Genomic DNA, 24,580 nt, shown 5'->3' on the forward strand with positions numbered 1-24,580 from the left:
GTCGCGGGGGGGGCTGGAGCATATCCCAGCTGATTCAGGTGAAGGCAGGGGACACCCTAGACAGGTCACCAGTCTGTCGCAGGGCTACATGCAAAGACAAACAATCACTCTCACATTCACACCTACGGGCAATTTAGAATAATCAATTAACCTCAGCATATTTTTGGACTGTGGGAGGAAGCCGGAGTACCCGGAGAAAACCCACGCATGCACAGGGAGAACATGCAAACTCCATGCAGAAAGATCCCGGGAAAGCCGGGACGCGAACCAGGGACCTTCTAGCTGCAAGGCAGAAAGTGCTAACCACTACACCACTGTACAGCCCTCCATCTTAACCAACTCAATGTAAAACTTCTGGAGATGCCCCTGATGGACTGTAGGGGGACCCAGAGAATCATTTATATTCTCATTTACAGTCAGACTCAGTAGATTTGCAAACAGCAGCTCACAGGATCACATGCAGCGACACTCCCACCTGCATCTCTTCATATCTCTGGAACTATCAGACTCTCTGACACTTTCTGTCCAAGACAACATGGAAATTACCATCAAACAAGGCGTCCTTGGATTATTACTCATTTTACTGTGGACTTCAGGTAATTTACGACATGATCAACCTTTTTATGTTTTTGCTCTCACTGTAATTGCTTATTTGACAACATAACACTTAAACTATTTTATTCAACACAGATCTAACTGATGGAAGTAATGTCACCCAGACCTCCATGTTGTGGAAGAAACAGGGTGAAGATGCTACAATAGACTGCAGCCACACCAAGGGTGCAGACTATTTCCAGATGTACTGGTACAGACAACTGCCAGGAGAAACTATGAAACTAATCGTGTTCACAAGTACAATCAACACAAATCATGACTTTGGAGATTTCAGCAAAGACAAATTCTCAGCCACTAAACCTGACGCTCAGAGTGGAACTTTCACAGTGAAGAATGTGCAGCCAGAAGATCAAGGCTTGTATTTCTGTGCTGTCAGTAAACACAGTGATATAGATACATGTGAAAGCTGAACAAAAACCCCAGCACACTGTCAGCACAACTGTTTCCAAAACTACTAATCAGATGTAGTGTGGTTCACACCACACAATACATGATATTCCCACCTGCAGCTCTTCATCTAGGGCTGTGAGAATTGTGTGTTAAACTCTGAATTTAGTGACAAGATCAAACATGAAATTGTTAACACTTCTGCTGGAGCTGCACAATTAATTTATGATAAATAACAATCACAATTTTGGCTTCCCACAAATGAGGTCATAGAAAACAGCCCATGTAGAATGTTGGAAAAAATCATTTGGTTACAAACTGAGTAAATCCAACATTAGAATGCTTCATTTCACACTTTCAAACTTGATTTTTGGTGACAAACCTGTGTAGGTTGCTGTGCTTCAGCAACTCAGTGGAGACTAAAGGCTTCACTGTGCATGGCTGCTTACAACAGCCTGCAAGTGAGACGTTTAGGGCCCATGGGTAAATTGGAATGTCAATCCATAACCAGGTGTTCAGCAAATAAGTTTAGTTTGATTTATGTTTTGCCTCTATGAGATGCACTGAATTCAGCTGTAAAATAACTTTAAAGTCTTACTTTGATGCAGATTTGTACATTAGCATGAATGTAGCACAACATCAAAAACAATAACAATACTCTGCTTATTGAAAAGTGCAATTGCAATAAACATCAGGGATGTCTGTAGAGCAGAACTACAATCAAAACTGTGACTGATGGCAGAGATTTTGAAGTGATCATACTTTCACAAAACTAGCCCATTTCTTTATTTACATTTGTTGTCACACAGATGTCCACTGAGTTGTACAATCACAGCTCAACGTATTCCAACTAAATTTAGCATTTGTTAGCTTGCTTCATGTCAATAAGCCTCACAGAAGTCTTTATCACGGTGCTCCTTTATTACTTGAATTTCCATAATGCTCTTGCTTGCTAACATGGAAGTGCCCAAATCCTCTGGTTGCTTCAGTATTAAACAGTAAAAGGTACAACCAGTTACTACGGCTAATCTACAATACTCGAAGTGTGTATGATCAAGTAAAATAGTATCGACTAAATGAAAATACTAAACATTAAATGACTTGGATTGGATTTGGGGCAAACAAAACAAAAAACTTAATGTGAACATCATTGATAAAAATATTATACCCTTAAAATCAATAAAGAACAGCGACAAATAATCAGGATATCAATAATTATTATCATTTTGTCCATAATCATATAGCACAATGAAGATTAGTGATTTAAATGTCTGTTTAAAGTAATTATGAGTCATAAGCCCTGTTAGTACAGGACAACTTTTTGTATTTTTCCCTCCAGTAGGAGGTGACACACCTCAACAAATCAAATGAGAGCATCAACTTCCACAGACTGCAGAATCAAGTCAGCACTTTTCCTGTTATTTAAAGGAATGAGGTAGACGCCTCTCTGACACCTCCCCTTCTCATTAGAATGAAAAGTGATGCATTCTCATCCACAGGTGCAGAAGTGAACAGACTTGAAAGGAAAACTGACTGTAGAGTCTCAACAATCTCCTTTAACATGATATTTATGGTCTTTATATTTAGTTTTCTTCATCTCCCAGGAAATAAAGGTGAGAAAAACAATAATATTCACGTGGAACACAATGCAAGTTAATGATTTCTGGATTTAAAATCTTGTCTGCTTTGTCCACAGGGGCCTCTGATACTAAACATATCTACCAAACACCTCCTGCCATCATTAAGAGAACCAGTGAATCCGTTGACGGAGAAATCAAATGTTCACACAACATAACAAACCATGATGTTATTCTCTGGTACAAACAGGACAAGCACAAAGCTCTGAAGTTTCTGGGATACCTGAATATGAACCTTCCTCCAAACATTGAGGAGGATGTGAAAGGAAAGATCAGCTTCGATGGAGATGGTCAGAAACATTCAGGACTCACTATTTTGGATCTTAAGTTAGATGACAGTGCTGTGTATTTCTGTGCTGCCAGCTACACAGTGCTGCAAAATCCCCAAAGTCAATACAAAAACTCTCCTTCATCTGAAAGACGAGACATTCTAGCTTTTCAACACCTGCAGCCAACCACCATCAAAACCAAACCTTTGGTGATTATATCAGCATTTTGTTACAATTTTTAGCTCTGCTGTCACTACACTAATTCTGAGTCCAAGAAGACATCTACAAATTTCATGTTCTATCTGAACAACACTACAAAAGCCCAAATAATTCGGTTCACTACTGCAAAAAAATTAAGAAAATCAGAAAACATTCACATTGTTGAATCTGGAATGAGTGTTTTAAAGTCTCAGAGACTTCTCAGTGAAGTCTGTTTCAGGCACTGCTAGTGCACCAGAAAAATCATTGTAATGAGATTCAAAATCTGACTTCAACACAAAATATTATATTTGGCAATGAATATCGGCAGGTTAAGGCTGATCTGCTCTGCTGTTCCTAAAATTCATTTATACAGTTTTTGTGTTCCACCCCAAGACTTAATGTGGCTCCATCTTAACCCACTCAATGTAAAACTTCTGGAGATGCCCCTGATGGACTGTAGGGGGACCCAGAGAATCACTTATATTCTCATCTACAGTCAGACTCAGTAGATTTGCAAACAGCAGCTCACAGGATCACATGCAGCGACACTCCCACCTGCACCTCTTCATATCTCTGGAACTATCAGACTCTCTGACACTTTCTGTCCAAGACAACATGGAAATTACCATCAAACAAGGCGTCCTTGGATTATTACTCATTTTACTGTGGACTTCAGGTAATTTATGACACAATCAGCTTTTTAATATCTTTGTTTTCACTGGAATTATTTGACAACAACATAATGTTTAAAGCTTGTTCGTCATCACACAGGTCTGACTGATGGAAGTAATGTCACCCAGACCTCCATACTGTGGAAAAAACAGGGTGAAGATGCTACAATAGACTGCAGCCACACCAAGGGTGTAGGCTATAACCAGATGTACTGGTACAGACAACTGCCAGGAGAAACTATGAAACTAATCGTGTTCACAAGGACAGGCAACAATAACCATGATTTTGGAGATTTCAGCAAAGACAAATTCTCAGCCACTAAACCTGACGCTCAGAGTGGGACTTTCACAGTGAAGAATGTGCAGCCAGAAGATCAAGGCTTGTATTTCTGTGCTGTCAGCCAACACAGTGATACAGATACATGTGAAAGCTGAACAAAAACCCCAGCACACTGTCAGCACAACTGTTTCCAAAACTACTAATCAGCTGTAGTGTGGTTCACACCACACAATACATGATATTCCCACCTGCAGCTCTTCATTAAGGGCTGTGACAATTGTGGGTTAAATGCCAACAAACTGTGAAAAATGAGTTTCCCACATTAATAGCATCTGAAGTGACATCTTCAAGTGTCTATCTGAACAACAATACACTAGTATTCTGTTGTTTTCAGAAATTATATGAACATTGGCAGGTGAATGCTGGTCTGCTCTGTTATCATTATAGTATTAAACAACCAGGATCAGATGCTTTAATATGCAGCCAACAACAGCTTTTAATGCCCATTTATTATTCACTAGCCTAATACATTTAGCAGGGAGAGTGTGCTGTGGCCCACTCATCTAGAGGTAACGTAGATTTTTTCCTATGCAACCAATGGAATGGTTGAAAAGTAGTGGTGGGGGGTGGAATCCAAATATTCGGATCTCAAAATAAATATTAGGATACCACCATCACGACCAAACATTCGGATATTCAGGTCCCAGACTGTCTTCTTTTAAAAATATTCTTAAACGAGTATATCACAAAATAATAGTCTGTATAGCACAAAAATACACTATAGCATTTTAGGTTTTGTTGGGTTCTCTGCAAAAATGTTAGAAGGCTTTATCTTGCTATGTGAAGTGCTTTGAAATGATGTGTGTTGTGAACTGGTGTTATAGAAATAAAACTGACTTGAATTCAATTGAATCATCAAATCTCCCCTCTTTAATGTGTCAATATTACATATCTAAAGTATAGATAACAGACAGGAAATTATGGACTGTAGAGGGCGCTCTAAATCCACTTAAACCACACTTGTCATTTTACATTTGTATAGCACAGTTTATGGGATCACTTACATACTACAGTGATCTCCCCCCTGCAGCTCTTCATATCTCTGGAACTATTTAAGAATCTGGCAGTTTCTGTTCAACAAAACATGGACATCAGTAGAGAGACCTCCTCAGACTGTCAGTCTTTTTGCTGTGGACATCAGGTAACAATTAAAAAACTAAGTGTTCGATCTAATTTCAAGATATCACATGTAACACTAACTTTTTACTGTCTGTGCACAGGTTTTATTGATGGCAGTGATGTTACCCAGACCTCCATACTGTGGAAAAAGCAGGGTGAAGATGCTACAATAGACTGCAGCCACACCAAGAGTGCTCTTTACTTCTACATGTACTGGTACAGACAACTGCCAGGAGAAACTATGAAACTAATCGTGTTCACAACAAAAGGCATCAATAATCATGATTTTGGAGATTTCAGCAAAGACATATTCTCAGCCACTAAACCTGACACTGAAAGAGGAACATTCACAGTGAAGAATGTGCAGCCAGAAGATCAAGGCTTGTATTTCTGTGCTGTCACTGAACACAGTGGTACAGATACATGTGAAAGCTGAACAGAAACCTCATTGCAACGGCTATCAGAAGTAATGATCTGTAGGGGGAAGTCGAGCACCACATAAAGTGACACTTATTCTTTGATTTAGGTTTTGACACACCCACTTCTAAGCCTTCACATCTGACGAACACTGACATTTAAGACTGCAAAACATGGACTTTATCTGTCATAATCTGCTTGCTTTATTTTATTTCTGTATTGGATGAACATTAAAACATCTATTTGCTTTACAGTCTTCCATTACCTGTATTTCAGGGTGATTTAATAGTTGAAAAGTTACGACAGTAGAACTTCAGTGCATCAGACACCACGGTGGAACAGTTGATTGCAACACTGTTACAGGGTTTCTGCAGAAATCAGCCAGTCAAATTTAATGCTTTTTAATGCCATTTTAATGCTATACTGTAAAAATTTTAATGCCATGAACGTGAACTCAACAAATTCCACAGGTTTTTTTTTTTGTAAAAGATGATTTTTATATGAAAAGTGTCCCGACATTTCACTATTTCTGGATCTAGAAACCACCCCTGACCACCCATGGGCTGTAGTCATTCTCTGAATTCCACATTTTCTAGCCATTTTTGCTGGAATTTGCATTTCCCCACTACCCATCTATCCTCCACCTGGTCCAGCCTCCCGACCACTTTCCAAACATGCAGTTTTTGCCAATTGTACCCAGCCGGCCAGAACAATTATTGCAATGCTTCGGCATTTTTACGCAGATGCACATATCTGACGAATCACAGTCTATAATTACATATTATTATATTATTATTATCAAATATTTTTCTTGAAAACTGCAGAAAGAATTTTTAATGCCACTGAGAATCAAATTTAATAATTTTCAATGTCATTTAAGGCCTTAATTTTCATAAAATCTATTTAATGACTATTAATGCTTTTTAATGCCCTGCAGAAACCCTGTGTTAAAAACTCTGTACTCCAGTTTCTCTTAACCCTCTCAACCCCAAGCAATTTCTGTGCTTTTTTTTTTTTTTTTTTTTTTTTTGCTCCTGTCACATTTTTACTCGCTATGGGCTAATTTTCACTAAAAATATATAGTCTGTGACTTCTATGGAAACAGTGCAATCATGGCTATAAGAAGAGAGAATTCAAAAATGTCTCACGTCCAACAAGACACAGTTAAAACGCCATAAATTTAAGGAAAAATAGAACATAAGTTGAATTTCATTGCTATTTTATTGAACAGAAATGGATAAACAAAATGAATACATAAAGCATGGATGATCTCTTTGCCATATATATATATATATGTGTGTGTGTGTGTGTGTGTGTGTGTGTGTAAAGGACACCACTAAACTGAAATCACTACTAGTCATCTTGTCACTGAATTTCTTACTTATAATGGGTCCAACTTCACAAAAATCTTGATTTGCTGAAGGCAAAAATAACCCATTTCACACCTGCAGGGGGAGACAAACATCAGCAAACAAAATGAGGATACAAACATGCTGCACACAGTATCAACCCACTGCTGTTTCCTGCTCATTCAGTGAAAGCTGTTACCTCTCTTTTCATATTTCTACTCACAGGACAGAGAAGAAAAGCCCCTCTGAAGATGTTTAATATGATTTTAATGGTATTTATACTGGGTTTCCTTCATCTGCCAGAAAATGACGGTGAGTATTCCAAGCAGAGGATGACACCATACAGCTAATATTTAAGGTATTTAAAAATCACATCACTGCTTTTTTTTTTCACAGGTGCTTCTAATACCCACAGTGTCGTCCAAACGCCTCCTTTCATCATTAAGAAAATTGGTGACTCTGTCAGCAGTGAGATTCGCTGCTCGCACAACGTGCCAAACTATGACCGCATCCTCTGGTACAAACAAGACGAACACAGAGCTCTACACTTCCTGGGATATCTGAATGTGATGTTCCCAAACCCCGAGGATAACGTGAAAGGAAAGATCAGCTTCAATGGAGATGGCAGGAAACATTCAAACCTGAGTATTTCCACTGTTTCAGTAAATGACAGCGCCGTGTATTTCTGCGCTGCCAGTCGCCACAGTGCTGCAGATGACACTCACGTCAATACAAAAACTCTGCGTTACAGACAAGCTCCTGAACACCTGCAACCAGCCTTTGAAGATGCTATCCACAGTTTTAGCAAGATTTTGACCCCCTCTGAGGTCGTGGTGAAGGCTCACAGTTTAAAATTACACTGCTGTTAGAGTTCTTCGAGGTGTTCAGTCTGTGGCAACAACAACAGTCTGACAGGAAGCTTCGACCAATTATCAGTCTGGTTAATTATCTGGACTGATAATTATCATTTTCCCAATTACCAGTGCTGCAATATTTATTGGCTGATTGTCAATAAAATAATATAAATGATGCTTATTGCACCTGTAAATATAGTCCAAACCAATATAACAGCTCTGCTATAAAAAAAAAGCAATTCTAAATTGTATTTATTGTTGAAGTCACAGTGGATGGTGGTACACTGGACTGCATTACGTTTAAAAGTGTTCCTAATATTTCGTCCATCACATAGACAATAGGAAGGGCAAAATAGTAGGAACTCTCAAATGTAATGCAGTTCAGTGCACCACAGCCCCCCAATACAAACTAAACAATAATCAGAATGAGTCATTAATCTGCCCCTACCAGAGATGCAAATTTTAACTAATTTCCTCAACCAATAGTTGATTAAGTATTTAAATGACCACTGACACTTTGACACGAAATACATTGAATAATAAATTAAATAGCAAGAAATAAAGACTTCACATAAAATTGCTATTCAACAGTTGGCCCAAAGTATAAAAATACAGCAAAGGAGCTGCAGTATTTCAAAGTAAATCATCTGTAATACTATGAATTTCTTTATAGCAGCTCAATATACGAATAATCCTTGTAGCTGATATACATGATGGAGCGACTTGTTCAGTGTAGTTAATCTAGATGCTGGAAACAACTTGCACAAATACTGTTGCAGTAACTTTATCAGACCAGGAAATCTGTCAACCACCTCTAAACTGTGTTTATATTGAAAGCACAGAATCGCCGACACATTTCGTCACTTTAGTTTTGCTAGAAGCATGTAATCAGAGTCGTGCTGCTACTGGCCTGTGTTAGCATTTGAAAATTCTAGCTTAGTGTTAGCATGAGCCTCAGGTTGGGAGCTAAACCTCACAACTTTATGCTGCAGAGTTCATCAAGACAGCTGACACAGTTAGACAGCAGAGAGGTGCAATGAATAATCATCATGGTCAGTAAACATCACTAACCATGGGTGCATGTTTAGAACCTAGTTTAAAACAACTTCTCGAAACCATATAATAAAGCTGGGTATCGGAAACTACAGTGTTGTTGCAGCAACTCCCACAGATATATTACAAAAGTAAACAACCACTACTGCCATTGTCTGAAAATACAGGTAATGTAGAGCAAATTAGAAACTGTTGGGAGACCTCCACACCACTTCACTTTAAAGTCATGTTAGATTTGTACAGAACAGCTCATGTGATCGCTTCACATACTGTGGTGACCTCCCCCTTGCAGTTTGTCATATCGCTGAAACTACATAAGACTCACACAGTTTCTGTCCAACACAACATGGATTTGATCATCACCAAACAAGACCTCCTCATATTGTCAGTCTTTCTGCTGTGGACCTCAGGTACTTTACAATAAAACTGCTTATGGCACAAGTTCACATTAAATTATCTCATGCTCTTGATGGAATTATTACAGTTAAGGATCATTTTGTTAGAAAAGATCTCTGATCTGGGTTTGATGGGCTTGGCGTCTGGTTGCCCACAGGACAGTTGTGAGGATTACCGCAGCTTTGTGCTGGTCTAGGTCCATGTAACTGCAAGTTTCATTTGCTGTGTTTATTTAATGTGTGTCAAGCTGATAATTTCTTGAAACATATTTAATTTCTTGAAACATATTTAGTTTTATTTATTTATATGTGCAAATCTATTTATTTTGTGTACTTTTGTAGCTGCGTAAACATTAAAATTATTTCCCATGTACCTTGATAAATAGGCTGAAGTGCTTCAATTCTACATCATTTTGATAAATTCAAAATAGTTGTTTCATCTCCTGCACTGTAGGGGGACCTCGAGTACTTTTACATACATAAAGGAATCGTCTGCACTTCTACAACATCCCACCTCTTATAACACATGCATTGATATTGACTCTCAGTCTTACTCAGAACACAATAATGATCCCTGCAGGTTTGATCAAACTCTCTGCTGCTCTGCTCTGGATTGGAGGTATTGCACATTGTGGCGCTGCGAACTCAAAGGAGAAGCTGCTACTTTGAGTGTAGTTATTTAGATTTAAAGCCAGTGATTACACGCTGATGATTTTGTCTGATTCTGATATTTCTGAACCACCACAGGTCTAACTGACGGGACTGATGTCACTCAGACTCCTTTGCTGTGGATGGTCGAGGGTCAATCTGCCACAATCAACTGCAGTCACACTAAGGGTGCTACTTTTTTCCAGATGTATTGGTACCAACAGCTGCCAGGGAAAACAATGAAGCAAATTGTTTTCACAACTTCAACCCCTCCACATCAATATGAAAGTGGATTCACTAAGGACAAATTTCCAGCCACTAAGAAAGATGCTCTGACTGGATCTCTGACGGCGGAGAAGCTGCAGCCTGAAGACAGCGGACTTTATTTCTGTTCTGTGAGTCAACACAGTGATACAGGTGACTCAGACAGCTGTACAAATACTCAGCTGCTGGTGTCAGGAAGTAGACAGTAAACAGTCTCTTTGATGGACGACAGAGGGAGCTCTAGACTGAGAATTTAGCTGCACTTTAGCTCTGTATTAGTATGAATACGTGCTGTACAATACAGTGTTGCAACATGTGGTAAGAAAGGATGGAGAAGAGACTGTAACGCCCTATGTCTTCTGTGCACTTACTGGACATTTGTATATTTGCCATTTGATTTTGGTATGTTGTAACCCGGAACTTGAAATTTCACTTCTCTCAGCACATCTGACTGTTATTCCATCAAAACACCCGATTAATAGGGAGGAATTGTGAAACTGTAACTCTAAAATTCAGAGCTAGACAAAGACTTATGACACTCTACTATCAGGGCTTGATTGAGTTCTGTGTTGTTTTGATTTCTTTCATTAGTTTGCAGGATGTCTGTAGTGTATAGTGGCAATTCAGGAAGAGACATCACGGCACCGCCCACCTAAAAAAAATGATGGGAGGGTTTGAGATGTGAAAAATAAGTAGATCTGCACATAAAGTTATGAGAACACAGCAGCTCTGTCACCGCTGTTCCAGTTTAACTGGTGATCAGGTTAACTGGCGATAGTTTCCGTCTCCAGATGTTTCGTCCGCAGATTCGTCACGATCAGACCTGGATTTACGTGAAATAAAGATACCAGATAAAGAAGACCTCACCGAAAAACGTCGGTAAAGTACTTAATAAAGTCTATATCCATGTAAATATTATCTACAGACAGTAAAAAGACACGTGCTGACCGAAATAAAAAACACGTATTTTTCAAGTACGGTGAGAGGATTCGAAACCACGTAATCCAGCGATAAAATTACGAGACCACCGTTTTACTCATTGTGCTACCGATCAGCTCTACAAGCATTCTGCTTCATCCATATAGATCACTGTCATCCTGTCAGGTGTTTAATACCTGGTGATTGTTCAGGAAACACGTCCATGTCAACTGGGGATAGTCACAACCACTGTTCCCTCTAAGCTGCGCAATTGCGCACTGCTGACACGGTCTCCGTGCACAGAAAATCTGCGCTGCGCACAAAAAAAAAAATCCAACCTAAATTGTAAATAAAATAAACACGTAACAATTAATTCTGTGCTATTTTTCTGTGTGAGTCAGTGAGTGACCGGTGACTGGCTGCTGCAGCCAATGATGTGATTCACATACGTATTTACCATAGACTGTATATAATGGTATTTACGCAGCTAATCAACCTCAGGCGTCCTTATGTGCAGCTACCGTTGTTCTCATAGATATGAATGAGTAGATAGGACACGCCCCTTTGAGCTGCGTGCTACAGCGAGGCTAAGCTAGTGGGGGCAAAGTTTCAGTGCATTCCGTTGATGTAGACGGGTGAAAACGGAAACAAGTATGCCGTCTCACTGTGCTGCATACAATTACACACTGCGTCGTACGATTGAGACAGACAATCTGAGGACTGATATCTTCTAAGTTCCTGAGTAGTTCTCTGTTAGTTTGAACCTTCAGACAGTCTGAGGACTGAAATCTTAAAAGTTTCTCAGTACTTCTCTGTTAGATTGAACTTTCTAGTTAACAGAAGCCTTAAAACTTGTGACCATGAGTCTTGATTTCACATTTAGACCATCCAACATAGTTCTTCTCAGACCTTCACCTGTGGGTTTTTTAGAAATCCTCAACAAACTTTGATTCTCTTCACTGAACAGTAAAGTTTATGGAGATCAGAAGGTAACATTAGTTTGATCAATGCCTTCAACTACTAGTAGACTTTATCTGGAAAGCAGTTTTCTGAAATGAGTTCTTAGTAAATCTGTCCACAATCAAACCAAGAACATAGAAAGAGGAAATGTTTGAAGAAACAACTTGATGTTTTCATTTCAGACTAGAAAACTCTTTAAGACCTTTATCTGTTGTTGCTCTTTTTGATCGTTTTATTCTCTTCTGTTTAATTTGATCTTCTAAAGTCTAACTGGTGTCTTTTAAAATGTTTCGTGTTTAGTTTGATTCTTCTTAAACGTTTAGTTTTGCTCTTTTCTCACCTTTTATTCTTTTCTAATGTCTGATTTGATTTCCAGATGTTTTGTCTTTTTAATGTTTAATTGTTTTTTCAAATGTTTTATCGGCTTGTTTGAGTTTCTTTTCCTTTCCCAATATTTAATGTTTCGATTAAATATTTAAGGTTTTTCTTTTTAAATGTTTTACCACCTTTTAATGTTTAATTTTCTTTTTAAATGCTTCATTGTATTTTCTGTGTAATTCCTATTTGAAGTTTTATTGTCTTTAAGATTTAATTTTCTAATTAAATGTTTTGTCTTTTTTTTTTTTTTTGGCTTTTTTCAGTTTTTTATTGGATAGGCGTTGTGAGAGACAGACAGGAAATGGAGAAGAAGAGTCGGGGAGAAGACATGCAGCAAAGGGCAGCGAGTGGGAATCGAACCTGGGCCACTGCGTCGGAGACCAGCCCCTGTACATGGGTCACCCGCTTAACCTGTTGAGCTTTACGGGCACCCATGTTTTGTCTTTTTAAAGGTTTAATGATCTAATTGAATGCATCGGAACAACTGAGACCACGTTGTTTAAACTAGTCACTCAGAAAACAATAAAAACACGTTTAGTCATCCACGTCCTAACCGTCATTTCAGAGCACTTTAACCGCTGACAATATTTTTTTAAAAGGAAGTGAAGGGATCCGACCTGGTCAAAACAAACAATATATTTGTGTGATTTGTGTCTTCCCAAACACCCTGGCTGGTTTAGAAATGGCAGAAGATACTTTTAATGATGTCGCAGAGGAAGACTTGAGTGAATTGTGGTGTTTTACAGTATTTGATTTAATGACATGTTCCTAATCCACCTTAGAGTACATGTAGGCTAAATATACAAATATGGCAACATAGTATCTTCAGAGTCCAACAGGAATATCTGTAGCTGTAATGTTCAAATGTGACTGTAGTCACTTCAATACATGCAATAGGTGCTTATGGCTCACTGTGTAGAACGAATAAACCATTGTTTGTTTTGACCAGATCGAATCCCTTTACTTCCTTTAAAAAAAAATATATTGTCAGAGGTTAAAGTGCTCTGAATGACGGTTAGGACGTGGATGACTAAACGTGTTTTTATTGTTTTCTGAGTGACTAGTTTAAACAACGTGGTCTCAGTTTGTTCCGATGTATTTTAGCAAATCAAGCTAATGTTGTGCTGCGTGTTGTTCTGATGGGAGGCTACTGAGGGTCTGAGTGTTTCTGAGAACCGACCCGAGTTAAACCTGAAGTTCTGCTCTGGATCTGTTCCACTGAACACACAAACTAACACACAACACAGCAGTGGACGTGCTTCTATGTTGTGGGTTTTCTTGGTGAGACAATAAATAGTTTTCTGACTCGTTCTTAACCAGGCAGCCAGTGTTAAGTTGTGATTATCCCCAGTTGACATGGACGTGATTCCTGAACAATCACCAGGTGTTAAACACCTGACAGGATGACAGTGATCTATATTGATGAAGCAGAATGCTTGTAGAGCTGATCGGTAGCACAATGAGTAAAACGGTGGTCTCGTAATTTTATCGCTGGATTACGTGGTTTCGAATCCTCTCACCATACTTGAAAAATACGTGTTTTTTTTTATTTCGGTCCGCACATTTCTTTTTACTGTCTGGTGATGATATTAACATGTATACAGACTTTATTAAGCAGTGATGCCGACGTTTTTCGGTGAGGTCTTCTTTATCTGGTATCTTTATTTCACGTAAATCTAGGTCTGATCGTGACGAATCTTCAGACGAAACATGTAGAGACGGAAACTATCGCCAGTTAACCTGATCACCAGTTAAACTGGAACAGCGGCAAACATTTTTTAAATTCCTCAATCAGGATTAACTCGCGCATCTCTTCCAGAGATTTAACATTACAGCTTGACACCACTTGTCAAACAAAACGCTTTTCTCGCGCACAAACTCTACGCAGGTCTGGTTGGCATTTTTTTCACGATTTCTAAATTTTTGCCTATATGCCTCAGGAACGAGCTCATAGGCCTGCAGCACAGCTTTTTTCAGTGTCGTAATCTAAACTCTGCTCTATAGATAAACTAGCACAGACTTCTTGTGCTTTACTTAAGTTTGCACTGCAGCAAAAAGGACCAAAACTCTGTGGGCCATTTTAAAGCAGCAGCTATGCGCTCAAAAGCGCTGGAATCGACTTCAGATTCACGAAACGGAGGAACTAATGCAATGTGCTTGCTCATGTCAAACCCACCTGATGACACAGATGCAGCACTTTGACTGGACACTGACGGGTGAGCGGCAGGCTGGTCCCGCTCCAGTTCCAGAGCTCGGATGCGGAGATGCATCGCCTGCACTTCCAGCTGTCGGTTTCTCACCTCAGCTTCTTTAATTGCCAGAGTTAGGCGGAGATCCTCTGTAGCCAAACCTACCAGAGAACCAGCGGCCGACTTGTGATCCAGACCAGCAGGGGATTCACCGGGAACCTCAGGCCCCGCTGCATCCACCTGCAGTGGCGTCTTACTCTGCCAGCTCTAGCAGGAAGCACACCTGTGTCCACCAGCTGTTGAGCCAAGACAGTCTGCATCTCTGCTTTGCGGGCATTAGCAGACACACCAAGATCAAAATGACCAGCAATAATTAATAAGTCTGTCTTCCTACAATTGTCAAAATTTTCCCACAAGGGACTGTCAGTGAACTCTTCAATGAAGAAATCAGCCATTCCCCCCTCTAATTCCTCCCACACACAGAAAAAATGCCAATCAGGAAAAAATACTCACCTAACTAAGCGTAACACTAAGCGGGAAAAGCAACGGACAAGCCCCCAATTCATGTTATGCCCAGGTCTAGGGGTCACTGTGCCTAACACGAAGAGGCATCCTTCCCCTGGTCCCAAGCATCTCCCACACACGTTTTCTCATATAGTTTAGGTATTTATTTACAACAAATTTATGAACTGAAACAATGGGGACTGGTAACTGAAAGACAGTGAGCAAAACCAAAAACAATAAACAAAACGCCACTAAGCTAGTAACCCAAAACTGATGTGCCAAAACAAAAAGTAAAAAGAACAACAAAGTCTAACCTCCCTATCCTAACTTAAACATGAGAAAAAAATGGTTAAACAAAACGTGGCTGCTCACTGCTATTACGCAATATTAGATCACTAAATCACAGCCGATCACTGGAACTCAAGCGTGCACGGTAGGATGTTGCCACGCCCTCTGATCCGGAGACGACGTCACGGTTCCGCCTTTATATCGCGGGCTTCCTGGTATAGCCAACCAATCCAGTGCCGATCCGTCATCCTGGCGTCCAACCGTGGCCGTGGTGCGGCGCAGCCCTATTTGCATATGTGATAGGGACATAAAAAGGACACACGCAGCACAGGAAACTACACAAACGACCGCAGTCAAAACACTGAAGTTGGAACACCTTGGCTGAGTGTTTTCATTCCTGTGCTGCAGTAACTGAGTGGGGACGAGAGGCTTCTCTGTGTACAGCTGCCCACGAAACATCTACTGATTCATGTGATGCATTTAGGGGAAATGTGGAAAGGTAGCTTTAAAAAAAAGAACCTGGGTTACACATTTCCACCCTAAATTGCATGTCTCTGTAAGTTTAATACAATCAAAAAAAAAGACATTGGAAAGTGTGACTGCAATTTTCATGAAAGCTGAACTGCAATCGTTCATAGTCCGAGCTCAAAAAAAAAAAAAAAGCACACTATATCTGCCTTACACACATTTTTACAAATGTAATTGTTGTCACTGACTCCGATTGATAGGTGGCAGTGTGTCTATTGTGTATAGCAGCAGTTGCAGAAGAGAACCTCCCACTTTAAAAAAAACAAAACATTTCCCTTATGGGAGGGTTTATCCAGGAATGAGATGTGAATAATCAGATGAAGTACATATAAAGTTATAAAAACATAGCTGCAGTAACAAGAGATGTTTTTAAATTCAGTCATGAAACACGACATGATCATCACTGGCCTCTGCTTAATCTTTGATATCATACTGGTCTCAGGTAAAGTATTAAAACCGTTTTTCCTGTGGTTTTGAAGGATTCATCCTCGTAGTCCTTAACTGTACATTGTTGTTTTTATTGTTTCTTTTTCCACAGGTTCATCATTCAGTGACAAAGTCGACCAGACTCCAACTGATATATATGAAAAACAAGGAACAACAGCAAAAATCTACTGTTCACATAGAATAGACAGCTACAACCGAATCCTCTGGTATAAACAATCAAACAGACAACTACAGTACCTGGGATACATGAATATAAACAAGGGATACCCTGAAGATGGAGTGCAGGTGACCATAGAAGGGGATGCAAACAAGGACAAGAACTGCACATTAACAATCAACAGTCTCAGTGTGAGCAGCAGTGCAGTTTACTTCTGTGCTGCTAGTTACCACAGTGCTACATATCACTGATCCTCAATACAAAAACCTCCTCATCAAACTTCTTCTTTCATCTCCATGTAACAGCTCTCAGTCTCCTGCACCTGCACTCCTTCCTCAGTAAGTCATTATTTGGATCTTAAACCCAGTGGTGTGCATAAAATTTAACTGAAGCAAATCATGCCACAAGTATCTTTGTTGTTCAATACAAAAAGAAAACTTGCACTGTTCCTTTTTTTACTTGAATGAACCACAACAAGGATCTGTCTGGTTTAAGGGTTCTTGGATACACAGAGTTCAGTTAACTTTATAAACAAGACAGCAGAGCTTGTTGATATGCCATTTAATTTAGGCTTCATTTATTTTATTTATTTCACAGCATTATTTGCAATGAGTTTGTTGACATGAAGGCTCAACATGTGTAGGAACAGATGGGTAACAATGAAAAAGCAGATTTGGTTGCAAAAACACCCTAATCACATTAGACTGATTAATTCTTTTCAAATAAATAACACCTTCTCCCCCACTAGGTGGCAGTATATCTTCACCAGTGGTGTGTACAGGAAGTTGACATGATCAGAACGTTTAGAGGAGGAACATCAACGATAACTCCACCATCTATTGACTTCATCAATGTTTGCTGAAAGGAGGGTCCACTCAGAAAGGAGGCTGGAAATCATCAGTAGAACTGCTGATGCACGGAAGGAAATGATGAATTTTAACTATATTATCATTTAATCTTCATTATAACCAAACACTCAGAGATCACAAAATGCTCATCTTATTCTTAACTATTACTTTTAACATCATTCTGGTCTCAGGTAATGCTGTTTTTGTACAGTAAATGTGCTTGATTACAACAAGTCTTTAATTTCAGACGGATTTTTAAAAAATATGTTGCGTTACTCTGTTTTATGAATGTTTGTGCTCATGTTGTATTTTCTCTTTTTTAACAGGTTCCTCTCTCAGTGAAAAAGTCGACCAGAATCCACCCGATATGTTCAAAAATCCCAGAGAAGCAGCCAAAATTAGCTGTTCACACAGTATAGACAACTATGATAGAATCCTCTGGTATAAACAGCTAGAGAACAGAAAGCTACAGTTCCTAGGATACATGCTAGCAGGCAGTAAATTTCCAGAGAAAGGACTGGATGTGGACATGGAGATGGAAGGGAGTGCAGATAAAGGAGAGACCTGCACATTAACAATCAACAGTCTCAGTGTGAGCAGCAGTGCAGTTTACTTCTGTGCTGCTAGTTACCACAGTGCTACATATCACTGATCCTCAATACAAAAACCTCCTCATCAAACTTCTTCTTTCATCTCCATGTAACAGCTCTCAGCCTCCTGCACCTGCACTCATTCCTCAGTGAATCATTATCTGGATCTTAAATCCTCTGGTGTACATAAACTTGTTGAAATGATGCTGTAGTAATCATTTTTTATAATGGGAGGACACACAGTGACACCACCCACATAATAACTGGGAGGGTTTACTCAATAAGAAGGCTGGAAACACTCACTGGAACACTTTTATTCACTGCTGCAACTAAATGACCTCAATTTCATCTGATTTTCTTCAACACAACCAAACAACAAACAAAATGATCGTCTTCTTCCTCTGCATTACTTTTGGCTCTGTTCTGGTTTCAGGTAATGTCATCAGCATTTGTATTCAAGTTTTTAACTAAATCTGTAGATTTGTTACTTTGGCCGTTATATTGCATTATTTGACACATATATTTACATTTTAGTTTTTCAGATCAGCAGGCGTCACGCTCATGTTGTACTTTATCTTCTTAAACAGGTTCCTCTCTCAATGACAAAGTTGACCAGAATCCACCCAACATGTTCAAAAATCCTGGAGAAACAGCCAAAATCCGCTGTTTACACAGAATTAACAGCTATTATGTAATACTTTGGTACAAACAACTAAAGAACAGACAGCTACAGCTCCTTGGATACATGTCTACAACTACTGAAAACAAAGAGAAAGGACTGGATGAGGATGTGACCATAGAAGGGGATGCAAATGAAGGACAGAACTGCACATTAACAATCAACAGTCTCAGTGTGAGCAGCAGTGCAGTTTATTTCTGTGCTGCTAGTTACCACAGTGCTACATATCACTGATCCTCAATACAAAAACCTCCTCATCAAACAGTTTGTTTCATCTCTGAACTGCAGCTCACAGCCTCCTGCACCTGCACTCTTCTAGATCTGAACAATGCAACATTTCAGGAGAGACACTGTGATGTGAAGTCAGGCAATTTAAATTAAATAAACCATGCGGCAACTATTTTTGCTGTTTAATACAAAAAGAAAACTTGCACAGTTCACATTTTTCATGACTAAACTACAAGAGGAGTCTGTCAGATTTATGAAGTCTTGGATACACTGAGTTTTACAAATTTATTTACAAGACACACTTTGTTGACATGCAGACTAGACATGTGTACAGCAAAATTAGCAAGAAATGAGAGAGAGACACTAAAAAGGATGATTAGGTTGCAAAAAAGAAGCATAATGTCACTTATAAGGCTTCACAATTAATGGAATATTAATCTTGCTCTACATGTTGGCTTGTTACAATTAAAAAAACACGATCAACTAAGAAATTCACTTGTGAAATTCTGTGCTGCAGTAACTGAGTGAAGACTAGAGGCTTCTCTGACGAGCTACAATATACCATAGACTGAATGGAAGGAGATTTCTGTTACATAAAGACATTTTAACTTTATGGGTAAGTGTCAGAACAAAACTAACACCTTCAAAGCAAAAAAAAAATAAACATGACTTTGAAAGACGTGCTGCCTCTTCTAGTAAAGTTTAACTGCATTTTCAGACTCAATAAAGAAAAACATTCTATTGATACACTACTTTGTTGTATTGTTTTATAAATCTAGTTGTTATTTTGATTCCTTTCAATAGGTGGCAGCATGTCTGTACTATATAGCAGCAGGTCGGAAGAGAACCTCCCATCTGAAAAATAAAGCTGTTTTCTTGATGGGAGGGTTTATCTAGAAATGTGACGCTAATAATCAGTAGAAGTACATATAAAGTTACAAAGACATAGCTGCAGTCACAACAGATGTTTTTAAATTCAGTCATGAAACACGACATGATCATCACTGGTCTCTGCTTAACTTTTAACATTATATTGGTCTCAGGTAAAGTATTAAAACCATTTTTGGATGATAGTTCAGGATTCTTCCTCATGATATTAGATTATAAATTGTTGTTTTATCAATTCTCTTTCCACAGGTTCCTCACTCAGTGACAAAGTCGACCAGACTCCAGCTGATATATATAAAGAACAAGGACAAACAGCCAAAATCTACTGTTCACACAGAATAGACAACTATGATAAAATCCTCTGGTACAAGCAATTAAACGGACAACTACAGTACCTGGGATACCTGAACATAAAAAATGGAAATCCAGAGAAAGGAGTGGATGTGACCATAGAAGGGGATGCAAATAAGAACAAGAACTGCACATTAACAATCAACAGTCTCAGTGTGAGCAGCAGTGCAGTTTACTTCTGTGCTGCTAGTTTCCACAGTGCTACATGTCACTGATCCTCAATACAAAAACCTCCTCAAACAGTTTGTTTCATCTCTGAACTGCAGCTCTCAGTCTCTTGCACCTGTATTCATTCTAGATCTGCATTATAAATCATTTCAGGAGAGACATTGCAAAGTGAAGTCAGGTGATTTAACCTAACCACATCATGCCACAAATATTTTTGTAAGTTTATACGCAAAGAAAAACTTTTACGGGTCTCATTTAGTGACTAATCTACAAGAGAAGTCTGTTTAGATTAAGGATTCTTGAATACACTGATTTTTAAGACATACTTTGTTGATATATAGTCTCCTACATGCACAACAAAAGGAGCAAAGGACAGGAGAGAAAGAAAAAAACAAAGACTTGCTTGCAAAAATAAAGTTACAATGTCACTTCTGAGGTTGAGTTATTAATAGAATATTAATCACAATCATGACTTTGACTTACCACAATCAAATAAACATGATTAACTGTGATATTCACTTTCAAAATTGTGTTGCAGTAACTGAGCAGAGACTAGAGGCTTCTCTGTGCACAGCTGCTGAGCTAGCATCTACTGCAACAGGAATGTCAACAGTTTGAGGGACAATTTTGTTTAGATTTTGCATCCAGGAAATGACCTACATTCATGTGAAGAAGAACTTTAATTTTACTCATATTGTGAAGCAAAAAAAAAATAAATAAAATCAGCAGGAAAATAGCACAACATGGAATTGAAAACAGTGTTTTATATAAATGTGAAAGCGAAATAAAATATTTTGTTGCAAAAAAAAAAGTCATCTTAATACTGTTCAAAATTATGTGGGGTATCATTTGGGAAGAAAGAAATGTTTTGGCTACAGAAGGGACCATTTACTAAACGTGGTTCACTAACAACAGGTACGCTCTCTTGCAACTGTTGCCACCACGTGAAGCAACACAACTAATTAGTTTGACCATTTAAATCAGCACCACAAAGCTCTGTATGATGAGTCCAAAGTCAGATCTGAATAAATCCAAAGCAAAAAAGTCAGTTTTACACCATTTTAGAAAGATAAAATACAAAAAAATTTATGAATCACACAGCCATAACACCTTCTCCCCACTAGGTGGCGGTATATCTTCACCAGTGGTGTGAACAGGAAGTTGACATGATCAGAATGTTCAGAGGAGGAACATCAATGATAACTCCACCATCTACTGACTTCATAAATGTTTGCTGAAAGGAGGGTCCACTCAGAAAGGAGGCTGGAAATCATGAGTAGAACTGCTGATGCACGGAAGGAAATGATGAATTTTAACTATATTATCATTTAATCTTCATTACAACCAAACATTCAAAGGACACAAAATGCTCATCTTGTTCCTAAGTATTACTTTTAACACCATTCTGGTTTCAGGTAATGCTGTTTATTGTACAGTAGATTCACTTGATTACAACTAGTCTTTAATTTCAGATGGATTTTTTAAAAAGTATTTTGTGTTATTCTGTTTTATGAATATTCATGCTCATGCTGCATTTTCTCTTTTTTTCACAGGTTCCTCTCTAAGTGACAAAGTCGACCAGAATCCACTCAACATGTACAAAAATTCTGGAGAAGCAGCCAAAATTAGCTGTTCACACAGTATAGACGGCTATGATCGAATCTACTGGTACAAACAACTAGAGAACAGACAGCTACAGTTCCTGGGATACATGTATAAAACTAATGAAAACAAAGAGAAAGGACTGGATGAGGATGTGAAGATGGAAGGGAGTGCAGATAAAGGCCAGACCTGCACATTAACAATCAACAGTCTCAGTGTGAGCAGCAGTGCAGTTTACTTCTGTGCTGCTAGTTACCACAGTGCTACATATCACTGATCCTCAATACAAAAACCTCCTCATCAGACTTCTTCTTTCATCTCTGTACTGCAGCTCACAGCCTCCTGCACCTGGATTCATTCTAGATCTGCACAACACTGTGATGTGAACTGAAGCGATTTAATTATGCCACAACTATGTTTTCTGCTTAACAAAAAAACAAAATTTCCACGTCACATTTTTCATGACTAAATTACAAGAGAAGTCTGTCTAATCCAAGGATTCTACAATGTAGGGAGTTTTATTAACTCTATAAACATGATAACAGAGTTTGTTGACATGCTGTTTAATTTAGGTTTAATTTAAATGCAAAGATTTTAGCAGGACTGTAAGACATTATGGAATTAATGTGGCTATTTTATGAGACGTAAGTCATCAGAGAATATTGAGAAAAGAAGCTGCATGTTGTATGCTTGACTGTGATACCTAAAGTTAGGTTTGTTGATGATAACATTTTAACTTTATAGTTCAACATCTGAACAAAATTAACACCTTCAAAAAAATAAACACAACAACAACAAAATCCATGATTCTGAAAAGGTTGCACTGTCTCTTCTATTAAAGCTCAACTGCAATTTTTGGACTCAGAGTTGCAAAATAAAATGCAATATTCTAATGTTAGACCAGGCTTGTTTTGTTGTTTCTGTTTTATCTAATTACTAATTTGAATCCTGTCATTAGGTGGCACTGTGTCTGTAGTGTATAGCAGTAGTTCAGGAAGAGAACCTCCCACTTGGAAAAAAAAAGCTGTTTTCTTGATGGGAGGGTTTATCCAGAAATGTGACACATATAATCAGTAGAAGTGCATATAAAGTTATAGAAACATAGTTGCAGAAACAAAAGATGTTCTTAAATTCAGTCATGAAACACGACATGATCATCACTGGTCTCTGCTTAACTTTTAACATCATATTGGTCTCAGGTGATGTATTAAAAGCTTTTTTTGGGTGATAGTGAAGGATTCATCCTAATAATATTAGATTTTTTGATTTTGTTTTATTGATTCTTTGTCCACAGGTTCCTTACTCAGTGACAAAGTTGACCAGACTCCAACTGATATACATGAAAAACAAGGACAGCAAACCAAAATCCTCTGTTCACACAGAATAGACAGCTAAAACCAAATTCTCTGGTATAAACAATTAGGAAATGGACAACTACAATTTTTGGGATACATGCATTTGAACAAGGGATATCCTGAAGATGGAGTGGAGATAACCTTAGAAGGGGATGCAAACAAGGACAAGAACTGCACATTAACAATCAACAGTCTCAGTGTGAGCAGCAGTGCAGTTTACTTCTGTGCTGCTAGTTACCACAGTGCTACATATCACTGATCCTCAATACAAAAACCTCCTCATCAAACTTCTTCTTTCATCTCCATGTAACAGCTCTCAGTCTCCTGCACCTGCACTCCTTCCTCAGTAAGTCATTATTTGGATCTTAAACCCAGTGGTGTGCATAAAATTTAACTGAAGCAAATCATGCCACAAGTATCTTTGTTGCTCAATACAAAAAGAAAACTTGCACTGTTCCTTTTTTTACTTGAATGAACCACAACAGGGATCTGTCTGGTTTAAGGGTTCTTGGATACACAGAGTTCAATTAACTTTATAAACAAGACAAAGTTTTTGATGTGCCCTTTAATTTAAGCTTTATTTAGTTTTACGGTGTTATTTGCAACAAGTTTGTTTAACATGAAGACTCAACACATGCACAGTGAAATGAGCAAGAAACAGATGAGTATCAATGAAAAACAGATTTGGTTGCAAAAAAAAGCACAATGTCAGTTTGACAGCTGCACAATTAACAGAATATTAATCACCATTATGATTTAGGCTTCCCACAATTAAACAAACATGATTAACTGTGATGTTCGCTGTCAAAATGTTCTGAACTGCTGTGCTGCAGGAACTGAGTGAAGACTAGAGGCTTCTCTGTGCACAGCTGCTGAACCAACATCTACCACAGGCTGCATGTGAGGAGTTCAGAGAATGATAAACTTTGTCTATCGATAAGCAGACTGGCAATAAATGAGAAGTTATGGGTACAATTTTACGTGTATTTTGCATCTAGGAGATGCACTACATTCAGTTGAGGAAGAACTTTAATATAGGTGTTATTTTCATGCAAAAATTTCAGCAGGAATGCCGCACAACATGGAACTGAAAGCAGTGCTTTATATAAATGTCAAAAAGCAACAAAAATATTTTGCCACTACACTGAATAAAGTAACCATGACTATTCTTATGGCCATATTTGCGCAGACTTGGTCAGTTCTATAGAAGTATAATGGCGGCATAAAGAACGATGTTGAGCAAAAACAGGTACTTTGCTGCCAGTTTCTTGCAATTCTTGACA

General features: G+C 38.5%; 1 protein-coding gene and 2 gene segments (V, D, J or C); all 3 read left to right on the plus strand.

Annotated features, from left to right (window-relative positions):
• The first annotated feature begins 403 nt into the window (after positions 1 to 403).
• Positions 404 to 1,170, plus strand: LOC118471652 (T cell receptor beta variable 29-1-like). The segment is given in 2 exon segments: positions 404 to 596; positions 691 to 1,170. Coding segments are annotated over 2 exon segments (474 nt in total).
• Positions 1,171 to 7,186: 6,016 nt separating this feature from the next.
• On the plus strand, positions 7,187 to 7,874 carry LOC111587979 (T cell receptor beta variable 3-1-like). The segment is given in 2 exon segments: positions 7,187 to 7,317; positions 7,402 to 7,874. Coding segments are annotated over 2 exon segments (534 nt in total).
• Positions 7,875 to 9,874: 2,000 nt separating this feature from the next.
• Positions 9,875 to 18,088, plus strand: LOC118471657 (uncharacterized). Its single transcript, XM_055005969.1, has 3 exons — positions 9,875 to 9,926; positions 10,055 to 10,372; positions 17,763 to 18,088. The coding sequence occupies exons 1-3, from the start codon at positions 9,875 to 9,877 to the stop codon at positions 18,086 to 18,088; spliced, it is 696 nt and encodes a 231-aa protein (XP_054861944.1).
• The last annotated feature ends 6,492 nt before the right edge of the window (positions 18,089 to 24,580 follow it).

Source organism: Amphiprion ocellaris, chromosome 20, assembly GCF_022539595.1.
Source record: "Amphiprion ocellaris isolate individual 3 ecotype Okinawa chromosome 20, ASM2253959v1, whole genome shotgun sequence".
NCBI lineage: Eukaryota > Metazoa > Chordata > Actinopteri > Pomacentridae > Amphiprion > Amphiprion ocellaris.